General features: G+C 38.8%; 1 protein-coding gene across 3 annotated transcripts in view; it reads right to left on the bottom strand.

Moving 5' to 3' along the window:
* Positions 1-13,455, bottom strand: part of FBXW12 (F-box and WD repeat domain containing 12) — a 1,108,462-nt gene that overhangs the window by 299,420 nt on the left and 795,587 nt on the right. For all 3 annotated transcript variants that reach the window (XM_044078114.1, XM_044078116.1, XM_044078115.1), the window contains 2 exons: positions 9,305-9,489; positions 9,089-9,216 (listed from right to left, as the gene is read on the bottom strand). In XM_044078114.1, the coding sequence (XP_043934049.1) occupies positions 9,089-9,216; positions 9,305-9,489 (313 nt within the window). The remainder of the gene's footprint in view (positions 1-9,088; positions 9,217-9,304; positions 9,490-13,455) is intronic.

The raw sequence follows: 13,455 nt of genomic DNA, 5'->3' as shown, positions 1-13,455 counted from the left end.
TATTGAGAGGGAAGGCAAAATGATCTCTCTGAGGAATACCCTACTGATGGATAATGTCCAGGAACACACCTCTGTGAAGCATCCATTCATGAACTGTGTACTAGACCTGCTCAAAGAATCTGCCACTAGATTGTGCTGTGGGGGAATGCAAACTGCCTGAAGAGTCACTTGACACTGGACAGCTAGATCCTAGACCTGAAAAGCTAATCTTCAAAGCAGATAGGACCTTGTAGCTGCTTGCTTGTTGACATACCACATCACTGTATTTTCCATGAAAACTTTAAGGGGACGGGATGAAAGAGGGAACAATAAACCTGAAGATCTAGGAGCACAATCCTCATATCCTTGATACTGATATGTTCTGACTTTGGATGAAGAGGCCAAAGACCCTGAACCTTGAGAGAGCCAAAGTCTGAGTCATTTGTAAAGAACCCTTGAGTCGGGACTGGTGCCTGGAAAGGAATCACCAGGTTGAGAGAAAGTTGATGAATCCACCACTGAAGCTCGAGCTTGAGACAAGGAAGAGAGGGCACTAGGAAGTCCAGGGGGCAGCAATGTTGGAGCCACACTGACTTTATGTACCACTGTGCCTTTCTCATGTGAAGCCTGGCCAGAGGAAGCATGGGAATGGTGGAAGTCATGAACCTGAAGACCCTCAGAAAGTCCCTTGCCTAGACTGAAGCCAGAAGAAGAGGAGACTGGAAAAAGACATCAAGAGATAGGGCCTTGGGGACAGGCAGAGATGCCAGCATGGGGATGGTTTGAAGCCTGCACCCAAAGAAAATAAGAGCCTGAGAAGGTTTCAGAGCTGATGTCTGGATGTTTATGGTGAACCCTAGACTCTGTAATAGGGAAAAAGTAAACAGGGGATCCTGAAGCAGAGCATTGGGTGAAGATTGTCCAGATAGGGAAAGATCTGAATTCCTTTCATCCTGCAAAAGACAATGACAGGAGTGAGGCATTTGGTGAATATCCTTGGGGCAGTAGAGAGGCCAAAGGGCAAAACAGAGAACTGAAAATGCAAGGAAGAAACAGAGAAACAAAAACATTTCCTGAAAAGGAAATTGAAGGGGGTATGCAATTAGGCATCCCTGAGATCCAGAGAGACCAGAAAGGGCTGGGGTAGAAGAAAGGGAAAAAGAGTCAGAAGAAACAGCATTTGAAAGGAAGGAATCTTGAGAAAGGTGTTGAGCTAGGAAAGGTCTAGAATTGGTCTCCAAGTGCCCTCCTGTCTGGGAACCAAAAACATTTTGGAATAAAACCCCCTCCCTACCTGGAGAGGAGGAATAGACTGAATGCTGCCCTGGAACTCCAGAGAATGCAGCACCTCTAGGAAAAAGAGTAGTTGTTCCCAAGAAGGTTAAGGAATGCCCAAAAAGGAAGGAAAGAATTTCCAAACCATGAAATATTCCTGGCAGACAATGGGCAGGACTGAAGAGTCTGTTGTGATCTTTAACCAATTTGGAAGAGACAGGGAAAGATGGAGGGATAAAGGAACCTAGCCAAGGGAAAGGGGAAGCAAACTGTCAAATGGAATCTTGTTTATCCTGTGAAGCAGACTTCTGGGAAGTAGATGTTTTTGTAGACTTGGCAAGAGGCACAGATCTAGAACCTTTTTCCTTTGGGTGGACAGCAAGACTGACTGCGAACAAAAGCAGATTTGAAGGGGTAATTCCTCTGAAACTTAGAAATAGGAGAAACAACAATATGTTTCAACTCCTGCAAGGCTTTACCCTTATCCTGGAGAGACTTAAAATGTTCAGCAGCTGCAACACCAGCAAGTTTTTATTATCCAAAAGAGCATCCAATAGTTTGGCCTTAATATCATCAGGCAAGCCTGAAGACAAAACCAAGAATAATGCCTCATAACAAAACCAAAGGCAGCAACCCTGGAGGAGGCATCAACTGCATTTATTAGAGTGGCTGGCAACTTGAGAGGTAAAGCCCAACAGGGAAAGGTCAGCAGCTTTCACCTCAGAATCAGGGAGGTCAGAAACCACTTGGGAAAACTAAGAAAGAGGGCCAAAACACAGCAAGTCATATGAGCATGGTAACTGATGGCTCCCAAAAAAATCAACTGGTAGCAGTATAAATCTTTTGTTCAGCTTCTACATGGCCCTACTATCCTTATCTGAAGGAAGCAGCTTGGTAGAGGGTAATAACTTGGAGTGCTTGTCAGAAGAAACAGACACTACAGAAAGATGAGCAGAAGGATATTTCTAAACAAATTTACAATCATTAGGTACCTTGTAAAATCTATCAGGTTTGTTAGGAGCAGGGGCTGAACATCAAGGGCCACAGAAGCTGCTGCAAAATATCCAGGAGGGCAACCAGAGCTGAGGGAAGAGCAAAAGGCTTAGGAGACTCCATCTAGAGGAGCTCATAATACTTTTTCTGAATATTAGAGACTTGAAAGCAATCCCACTTAAAGAATTCCATCATAGAGGTAACAATGTCCCCAAAGGAGAGTGCCTCCAAAAGAGAATCTAGGCTAACATAATCCTCTTCCTTTGAACCGTAGTCCAAAGAAGAATGGATCTGAGAAGAGTATGCCAGGGACTCTTCTGCAGAATCCTGATACACATCTGAGAAGTCCAATTCCCTGGGTCTTTTAAGAGGCATGGAAGACCAGGGAGGGGCAGGCATAGACACCCCTTGAGGAGGCTTTAAAGCCATTAAAGCATTAAACAACCCCTGAGTAAAATCCTGCCCTTCACATTGGGGATCCTTAACTACAGGAGAAATATACTTGCTCTTTTGTTTCTTTTTCTTCGGGACAATCCAAATGCAACACCCTTGGAGGGTCAAACCCTTGGCAACACTCAGTAAGAGCTGTAGGGATCTCCTCCCTTACTCTCTTGAATATATAAACAGCCAAGGCTCCCCCTCAACATCTAGAGCAAATGTTTGTAAAGCCTGCGTTGATGTGGAAGAAGTTGGATCCATGCCAGCTTCTGACAAAGCTGCAACACAGGAATCCAAGGCTTTCACTATCCTTGAAAGAGACGTCTGGGGAGGCTGGATAGCAGCCATATCAGACTTAAGATTTTTGGCCTTTTTCTTGGCCAAAGGCTGACCTTTGTTATGGGAACACTCTGCCACAGCACATTGAGCCAACAGCTTAACATGCTGTTTTTCAAGGCAAATTGATAAGGAATAGAGATGACTGCTTACGGTGTTAGGGACAAAAGTCTTGCAGACAGAACACTGTCCATAGCCATGGGAAGCACCCAAACAGAAGAGACGCTGGTCGTGACAGTCCTTATGGGCAATCTGCCTCATGGAACATGTCTGAAGTCTTCAAGCGGAAAACGAAATTTGAGGTACTAAGGTGAAGTGGAGAGAATTATGTGTAGAGGAGGGGTTAGAATCTTGGATTTGACAAGCTTCAAAATTGGTGCTGAGGTCAGATCGGACAACCTGTGTGTTGAACTGGATGAAAACAGACAACACTGGAATTCCCATTTAACTACGATATTTTTTTAATTTATTTTATTTTATTTTATTTGCAGTTGTTTAACCAGGATAGTCCATTGGGCCTAAAGAACCCGTTTTCAGTGGAGTCCTGGGGAGAAAAGCTCCACATACAGATTATACAAATATTAAGTTCTACACATAGATTACAGAGAGTAACATTGTACCCCTCTCTTCCTAATTTCAATAGCCTCTGCAAAGTCCCTCATCCAGTCTGTTTTTTGGATCAAGGTTTTGTTTTATTTTTCTATTCAAGTGAGTTTCCAGAAGTATCACTATGTCTAAGTTGCAGTTTCTAAAGTAGTGTATTATCCTATTCTTTTTCTTGATGTTCACTAGGCCATTAATATTCCAGAACAACATCCAGAGATTTACTGCCATTCATTCATAGTGTCACTCTGCCTAAATTAGCACCATGCCTTATTGAGTTCCTGTTATAAGTATTCCCTGTCTTTACCATCCTACTGGATACATCCTCAATGAAAATATTTATGTGCTGCAACTTAAACCTTTTTCCAAAAACCTGTCAAAACAGTCAAACATTCATTCTACTAATAAAAACCCAGATTGCCTTTACTAATACTGAATCCTGGATGAAAGCCAATCACCTTGCCCTAAATGCCACCTAAACTAATGAGCTTTACCCCTACCAGAAACTCCACATTAGACAGAAACCATTTCTGCATTACAAGTCAAAATAAAACTCCTTTAGAAATAGTCCCTTCAACCAAACTGCTAGGCATCATTATTGATGAAAACCTAAAGTTTGACTCCCACATATACTTTGCTATCAAGAAAACTCATCAGAAAATTGGTCTGCTATACAGGCCCAATCGCTATCTCAGCCCCTCCACCCGACAAACTCTTGCAACAACCTTCCTCCTCCCATTTCTTATGTACAACGCTCCCCTATTTACCAACCTCCAACTAGGCCTGTGCTCCAAACTGGAAGCCTGCTACCACAAAATTAGCAAATTCACTACCAACTCCAAAAGTTCATCTTACCACTGCCACTCACTGCTCACCTTCAAATGGCTAGAGCTCCCCAACTACCTTAGATATCTGCAACTAACCACTACTCACAAGCTCATCTTCAAACCATCAGACTGTCCATCCCTAACCAAAGCTCTTACACCCTACACTCCCTCCCGCTCCCTATGATCCGAGAACCAAAATCTGCTTCAAGTACATAAACCTTCTTATCCCCCAGGCCAACTACTACTATCCTGCACAATAGCCAAACTTTGGAACTCTCTCCCCCCTCATCTACGCAACTTACCTAACCATAATAACTTCAAAACTCAGCTCTTCTCATCTATCTTCCAAATGGGAATGTCCCTCTCATGGTCCTACCTAAACTACCTCCTTCATTTTTTGTTCCTACCCTCCTCTTTATATTTTTTTGTTTCATGAATACATAATGACTTTTTATCTGTCAGTTCTGATTTAAATATGATTAATAAGATTTCCTATTCTACTAATGTTACCTAATACATTAGAATGAATATTGTTCTAGTAATAGTAATGTAATGTAACCCTACATAAATGTAAATGTAATGCAATGCAATGTAACTATTCTTGTGGAGCTTTTCTCCCCGGGCCTCCACTGAAAACCGGCCGACTTGGCCCAGTGGACTATCCCAGTCAACAAATGCAAATAATAAATAAACAATATGCATAACCATGCAGCTATGTACAGTAGCCTTTCTCCTTTTGGCTCCATTCTTGTAATATAGAATCACATCTATACAATACAGATGCCCTTGTCTTTACAGCTATTCACTTGTGCTCCCCCCCACCCTACTCCCTCTCTCTTTATTGCAATTTATACATCCACCTTACCTGCATGCTGTTGACTTGTTTTTCTATTTTGTTTTTTGTTATGTAGCTTAATTTTTTCCCCTGCTTTTTGCAGTTGTGTAGCCCACTTTCTAGGGAATTACACCTCCTATTATCTGTGTCCATACATTACCTAGTAGTCTTTATATTCCTGTTATTTCGTACAATGTGGGGCATCTGTCCTGTATTCATTTAGTGCTGCAGAGTATCTTAAATAATAATCTCGGTTCATAGATACAATGGTTGCATTTGCTCCTGAACTGGGCCTTCCCCTTCATGTTGACATTATTATTATTATTATCCTTCAATGTTCTATTCAACTAAACATCCCTCACCAATCCACCAACTGTATACCTATTATTAAACTCTTATATCCCCATTTCCATTGTGTTTATGCTCATGCTGAGGAGAAGCAGCACAACTGTAAATTCTGCTTGGACTATTTCAGTCTTCCCCTGTGGGATTCACCCCTTTGCTATTACATTTTTCTACTTGTTTTCACTCAATTACTCTTCCAAGCCCATTTGATAATGTCTTACCTTTTTGTATTCCTTATTTTTGAGCCTGCTCACAAGGTCAGTCCTGCGGCAAAAGGAAGACAGCTTTGTTACACTATTTCCCCTTCACCCCGAATCAAAGAAAACACATTTTGCTTTAATTATGGAACACAACACGTTTTGAAATCATTGAACCAGACTTTGTAATTTGGAACCAAAACGAGAAAGAGAAACTAGCGATACCACAGCCTCAGAGTAATAGGTCCAGAGGAGCACAGAGGTAGAGCTTTAACGCAATTTTTATTTTAAAACACCAAAAAAGCGTTTTCGCTACTGCTCAGACAGTAGCTTCATCAGAAATACAAAGACTTTGTAATTTGGCATTTTCTAGAGCTATTGTTGTGTGTGAAGATGCAGGTATTTTACATTTCACTAGAAAGATTCTGACCTGTTTAACTTACGGGCTTTTTTCCTTTTCCCCGTAATGCACTTTCCTTATCTAACATGCTAATTTTTTATCTGTCATTTTCCACTTAGAATACAGAAAACTATTAAATTTCCTGAGGTTAAAATGCCATAGTGACTCCTGATTGTCAAACAAACTTTCTTTCTAAGAAAATCTTGTACTATAACAAAAATGTGCTTTATTATTTTAACTGCAGAAAATGTATACATGAATGAATTGCCATAACAGATAAAGTGAAAAACATATATATGTGTGTGTGTGTGTGTGTGTGTGTGTATATATATATATATATATATATATATATATATATATAGATATAGATATATATATATATATATATAGATATAGATATAGGGGTCCACTATAGAATTTTGAAATTTCACAATCCCGATGTTCAAAATACAGACGCTCAGAACATTGAGTCTGTGAAATCTCGAAATAACAACAACAACAAAAAAAAAATAAAATCAAGAATACATCAAAAAATAAAATTTTCAGGGGGGCAAGCCCCCTGCACCCCCTTCAACTTAGATATACCAACTCCAAGATTGCACTACAGTGAAGAGAATAGTAATGTTCCCATTCCACACTGTATGGCAATCTCCACTTACAGGTTTAGAGATTTCACAATTCCGAGGTTCTGAGCATCAGTATTTAGAACGTCAGGATTGTGAAATTTCGAAATTCCAAAGTGGACCTGGATATAGATACATAAATGTATATATACAGTTGATATAAAATGTGTACACACCCCTGTTAAAAAGCCAGGTTTTTGTGATATAAAAAAATGAGACTACAATAAATCATTTCAAAACTTTTCCTACCTTTAATGTGACCTATAACCTGTACAATTCAATTGAAAAACAAACAAATCTGTTAGGGGAAAAATATAAAGACTATACAATAAGTTGGTTGCATAAGTGTGCGCACCCTTAAACAAATACTTTGTTAAAGCAACTTTTGATTTAATTACAACATTCAGTCTTCTTGGGTATACACCTGCCATAAATTAAAGAGACTCTGATTAATCCCAAATAAAGTTCAGCTGCCCTAGTAGGATTTTCCTGACATTTACTCAGTTGCCTGCTACAGTAAAAGTAATTCACAGAGAGCTTACAAAGCATCAAAGGGATCTCACTGTTGAAAGGTATCAGTTAGGAGAAGGGTACAAAAAAAATTCCACAGCATTGGATATACCATGGAACACAATGAAGACAGTTATCAAAACGTGGAGAAAATATGGGACAACAGTGACATTGCAAAGAACTGGACATCCCTACAAAATTGATGAAACAACAAGACAAAAACTGGTCAAGGAGGCTTCCAAGAGACCCACAGCAACACTGAAGGAGCTGCAGGAATTTCTGGCAAGTACTGGTTGTGTACTACATGTGACAACAATCTCATATATTCTCCTTTTGTCTGGACTATGGGGTAGGGTTGCAAGACTGAATCATTTTCTTACACAGAAAAACATCCAGGCCTGGCTAAAATTTGCAAAACAATACATCAAGTCTCCCAAAAGCATGTGGGAAAATGTGTTATGGTCTGATGAGACCAAGTTTGAACTTTATGGCCCCAATTCCAAAAGGTACATATGGTGTAAAAACAACACTTTGCATCACCAAAATAACACTATCCCCATGGTGAAGCATGGTGGTGGCAGTATGATGCTTTGGGGTTGCTTTTCTTCAGCTTGAACTGGGGCTTTAGTTAAGGTGGAGGGAATTAAGAACAGTTCCAAATACCAGTCACTTTTGGCCCAAAACCTTTAGTCGTCTACTAGAAAGCTGAAGATGAAGAGGAATTTCACATTTCAACATGACAATAACCCCAAGCATACATCCAAATCAACAAAAGAATGGCTTCACCAGAAGAAAATTAAAGTTTTGGAATGGCCCAGCCAGAGCCCAGACCTAAATCCAATATAAAATTTATGGGGTGACCTTAAGACGGCTGTGCACAAGAGATGCCCTCACAAAATGGCAGATTTGGAACACTTTTGCAAGGAAGAGCGGGCAAATATTGCCAAGTCAAGATGTGCCATGCTGATAGACTCCTATCCAAGAAGACTGAATGCTGTACTTAAATCAAAAGGTGCTTCAACAAAATATTAGTTTAAGGGTGTGCACATTTATGCAACCAGCTTATTGTACATTTTTTATTTTTTTATATTTTTCCCCTAACAGATTTGTTTGTTTTTCAATTGAATTGTACAGGTTATAGGTCACATTAAAGGTGAGAATAGTTTTGAAATGATTTATTGTGGTCTCATTTTTTATACCACAAAAATGGCATTTTAACAGGGGTGTGTACACTTTTTATATCCACCGTACATATGTTCAGGTTAGATAAAACTTCAAAGCCTCAAACAACACTGGTATTTGAGTTTTGCGGCTTTGATCCAACATATATCATTTAAAAACTAAGAATGTAGGGAGAAAACCACATTTCCACCACTCAGACACAATAGTCGACTCAAAAAGTTTAGCAGGAGGGATCCTACATTTAACTGTGCTGTGCTTAAAATCCTGAACAGTAAAGACACTTTAGCCCATCTTTCTTCAATCATTCACAGTAAATCATTAAAATATTCATTTGACACTTCTGAGTTTTGCATCTTTCTTAGTTAATTAGAATCTAGTGAATTCAGCCTGCTTGAAAATGTCCATGTATTCTGTCTTGTCACTCTAAATAAATATAGCACTGCACAAATTGTATTGTCAGATTAATAGTGCTTTTGAAATGGCATAATTCAGGAAAACATAGCACATGCTTATCTCTTTCTTCAGAAACTTAGGAAGTTGTTTACCTGGACTGCATATGAGAGCCACCAAGCAGATGGTATCGACCTTCAAGTAAAAGCTGTTTATTCTGTTTCCTCCATGAGTATATTCTAAGAGATAAGTCCATTGATGATGTAACAACACGAAAAGAATCCTAAAAAATCAAAAACACGACTAAGAAAAAAAACTTACTACCAATATAAAAAAATAGTAATTGTGAAATATTTTGCAGAAGCTCATACCACATGTAAAGCAGTGATATGGTCTTTGTGGTCTTGAAAGGTTGATAATAGGGTACCTGATAGTGAATACAGTTTCAGCTCTGTTCCAATACCTATAAGCAAAGTATCAGCTCCATGACCTTTTAAAAGGATGCCTGAATTCATAGAACTGAATGATGGCAGTTTGAAATCAGCAATCTTTCCAGCTTTTGAGAAAGAAAGAAAAATAAATTAAGTACATTAATATATAATAAGCAAGCAAATAATAAATATGTCTAATTAGTTTTACACCAGTTAGAGTATGATTTGTATGCAAGCAGTTTTATATTGTCTAAACATAATAAATGCTAATACCATAATGAGTGCTTCTCTGAAAAACACACAAGCCTGGAAGTCACACAGCTGCAGAGCCACACAGTAAGGTGATGCACCATGACTGGAATTACTGTTCAGAAATAAACTAAAACTGGTGAGCAAACCAGAAAACCAAAAGAAAAACAAGAAAAGCAAGTGTATTAGCGCTTTCATCCACAAATGTAATGCGTGAACTTCTTCATAAACACTTGTATAACAACCCAATTCCTTAAATACTGATGATACAGGAAACTGTTCAGAAATAAAATACAATCTTTTCAGGTAGCACTTTTTAAGTATTTATACTAAAATGTAAAAAGATGGTCTGAGCTGCTAGGTGGGGAGACCAGCTAAATAGGATTCTCATTTTAGTAATATACACAATATGTTAATAATTGTCTGCTTTACATACAAGTAAATCTGTCCATCTTTCTTCTTTCCTACCACCATCTATGGGATATATACAAGGTATCGCAAGGTAACTTTAGAAATTTCTTTAACATAAACTACCTAGTCCTGTGTGATACACTGGCAAGCTTCAAATCCCCACCAAACTCAATTTTTAACATCACTGAATGTGTAGAAATGTACACCGCCACACTATACCAGCATGCAAACAGCTGTATAGATGCAGCTGAACCACACACAAACAAGTGCAGGCCAAACCCCATAAATAAACCCACATGGTGGAACCATAATATCAAGAAGCTCTGTAATAAAAGGAAAATAAAATTGATCTCAGTGAGAGGATATATGTATGTGTCCCAATATACACCAAAATCTAGACTTAGGATTTTTGCTTGGAAATGTTTACATAGATATTTTTATACCCCAAGGAGACTCCAGAGAATTTTTCCTTAATTAGATAGCAAATGTTGGAGGTGTGATGGGGAAGAAAGAGGTAATTGGGAGCATATTTTCTGGGAGTGCAGTGAGTTGGTGGAATTCCCTCTGGGAAGCACTGTCAGAGATGCTGGGTGAGCAGATTGGTGCGACTAGGAAGATGATTTTTCTGAGCAATGATACAGAATCAGAATTGCCTAGACCTGGTAAGGCCTTGCTCTCCCTAATTATTGTGGCTGCCAAAAAAGCAATTACTAGTAAACGGAAATCAAAATTTAAACCAACTGTATTAGAAGTAATTAATATACTAACAGCGATAAAACAACTGGACTTGAGATCTTCAGAAAAAGGTAGGAGCGAACTACAGTACATATTTAAAAATGGGAATTCTGGGAACAATATATACTGGAGATGAATGAGGTTTAAAAGAGGGAAGGACTTAAATGAGCTACATAATGTTTGAAAAACCACTGGGAAGATTATAAGTGATGTAAAATGTTTGCAACTGGGAGTGTGCCAGTATGGTTTGTGATGTAAAATGCATACAACTAGGTTTGTGTCGGTGTGGTTTGTTTTTATTTATATAAATGTAGGATTGCTTATGTCATAAATGATGGTTTAATAAAGATGTTTCTTGTTCAAAAAAAAAAGGTCCGGAATTGAATAATTTATGTAATATTGCTTAGGTTACATGATAAATAGCAATATATGTGAAGCATAGTGTTTGTTCATTTCAAATTGTTAATGTAAATATGTCTATGTCAAAAATTATAATTCAATAAAGGTGTTTAAAAAAGTAAGAAGAGTAAATCTGAGGCTAAAACAGTTAGCCAAGCCAAAGACGATCACAAGGCATTTTTTAAGTATGTTCATAATCTCAATGCACTATGCTGATTGTGAACGATGTTACCTACACTGAGTTGAAGAAATAGTGAACCTACTGGCTGATAAATTTCGCTCTAACTTTACCTCTTTTTTCCCTCCATCTGTACATCAAGACATACATGAAAATGTCTCGCTTCCAGCCATCAAACAGGGCTGAGACCAAAAAGTGCTATCAAAAGCTAAAAATACCCATTGATGGGTCCTGACAATATTTCTGGATGCATATTAAATAGCTTGAAGCACAATTTAGTCACACCCCTAACACTCTTCAATCTCAGCCCCCATATAGGATTTGTACCAAGAGAATGGAGAACAGATACAGTCATTCCTCTGAATAATGGAAGACTTTTCACCAATCCAGGCAATTACAGGCCCATAAGTCTGACCAGCCTTATATGCAAAACCACAAAATGACTTATCATGGAATTAATCAATCAGGACATAGGGAACCTCCAAATACTGTACCCATTTCAGTTTTGATTTGTAAATGGCAGGTCATGCTTACTAAACCTGGGGGATTTTTTTCGAAAAAGACACCAAAGCAATGGATGAAGGCAAAACACTACACACAACATTCCGTGACCTGGCCAAAGCTTTTGACACTCAGGCATAGTAGACAAGCTAAATAAACTGGGGATAAACCCCCTATGTCACCCACTGGATTGCCAGCTGACTCAACAGGATGCAGATAATCAAAATAGGGTAAGTTACCTCCAGAAAAAGACCAGTTACTAGTGGATTCCCCCGGGGTTCTGTGCTAACTCTCCTGTTTGGCATCTCCTTTTCTGAAGTAAAAGCCAATGCTAAAGGGCTCTGGCTGACTAAGTTTGCAGATAGGAGCAGTTATTGAATCCCCAAATGACTTAACCTTCCTGCAGGAAGGTTTGCCTCAAATATATAACTGGTGACAAAAATCATGGACTGAAACTAAATGCCAAAAAATGCATTATTCTATCCTTTGGGAATTCATCTAACCCAGGGAACTACCATATTGAAAATACACCCCTAAAAGTTGATGCAGTTGTTCAGGATTTGGGAACTTGACTAGACAGTGACCTAACTTTTAACAAATATGTGTCTACTGTTGTAAGAAAGTCCTTCTATATCGCAAAGTTTATTAAAACTAGGAATGTCACTGCCCCTCTCTACTTAGACTTCATTAGGCCAATCATTGAGTATAATGCCTCCTTTGGCGTGTATCTGTCCAGACACATGCAGCAACTGGAAGGCCCACAGAGATACCTTACTAAAAGGATACAAGGCCTAAATAACATGTCTTATCTGGAGCAACTCAAAGCCCTGTCACTGTGCCTGGTATCTAACAAACTCATGGTGTCTGGCTGGTGTGTGATTCTCAAACAATCTGGAAATGTATCGCTGATTGCTAAGTATATTTCTTGGCATTTTAACCTTACAGAGTTCTGCATTGTCTTAATTTTGCCTGACTGAATTGTTTTACATATTTTCTGGCATTGTTTTCTGTTTCTCATCTGTCCTGAAACTGTTTACCCCCTATTTTTGAGGTGGAGTTTATAAAACTGGTCTAACAGCTTTTGTGTTATCTGGTTGATTAAAGGCTTGCTGATTTAAAAATAGTTTCTGTTTGTAAATTCCTGCATACACTGTTGGAAACTCCTGGTGTCTGGCTGGTGTGTGATTCTCAAACAATCTGGAAATATAATGTTGATTGACAAGTATATTTCTTGGCATTTTAACCTTTCAGAGTTCTGCATTGCCTTGATTTTGCCTGACTGAATTGTTTTATATATTTTCTGACATTGTTTTTTGTTTCTCATCTGTCCTGAAACTGTCCCCCCACCCTACTCTTGTGGTGTTGTTATAGTTGGTGGCTTTGAAGTTGCCTGCCCCTACTGTATATATGATCTGGGACACCCCTCCCAGTCTGGTGTTCACTCTACTTAATACAGAGAGAACATTTAAGAAGGTCAACCCACTTAGGTTCTTAACCTTGAATTTTTCTGAATTTCGTCTGCTCCTTCTTCCTCTCTCCTTGCACTTTACTTAAAAAAATGCACTTTATTTTGCTTTTGCATCTTCTTAAAAGTACTCAATTGTATTTACTCTGCTCC

Source organism: Protopterus annectens, chromosome 7.part0 (assembly GCF_019279795.1).
Source record: "Protopterus annectens isolate FY-2018-M chromosome 7.part0, PAN1.0, whole genome shotgun sequence".
Classification (NCBI taxonomy): Eukaryota; Metazoa; Chordata; order Ceratodontiformes; family Protopteridae; genus Protopterus; species Protopterus annectens.
This window is presented reverse-complemented; position numbering and strand designations above follow the sequence as displayed.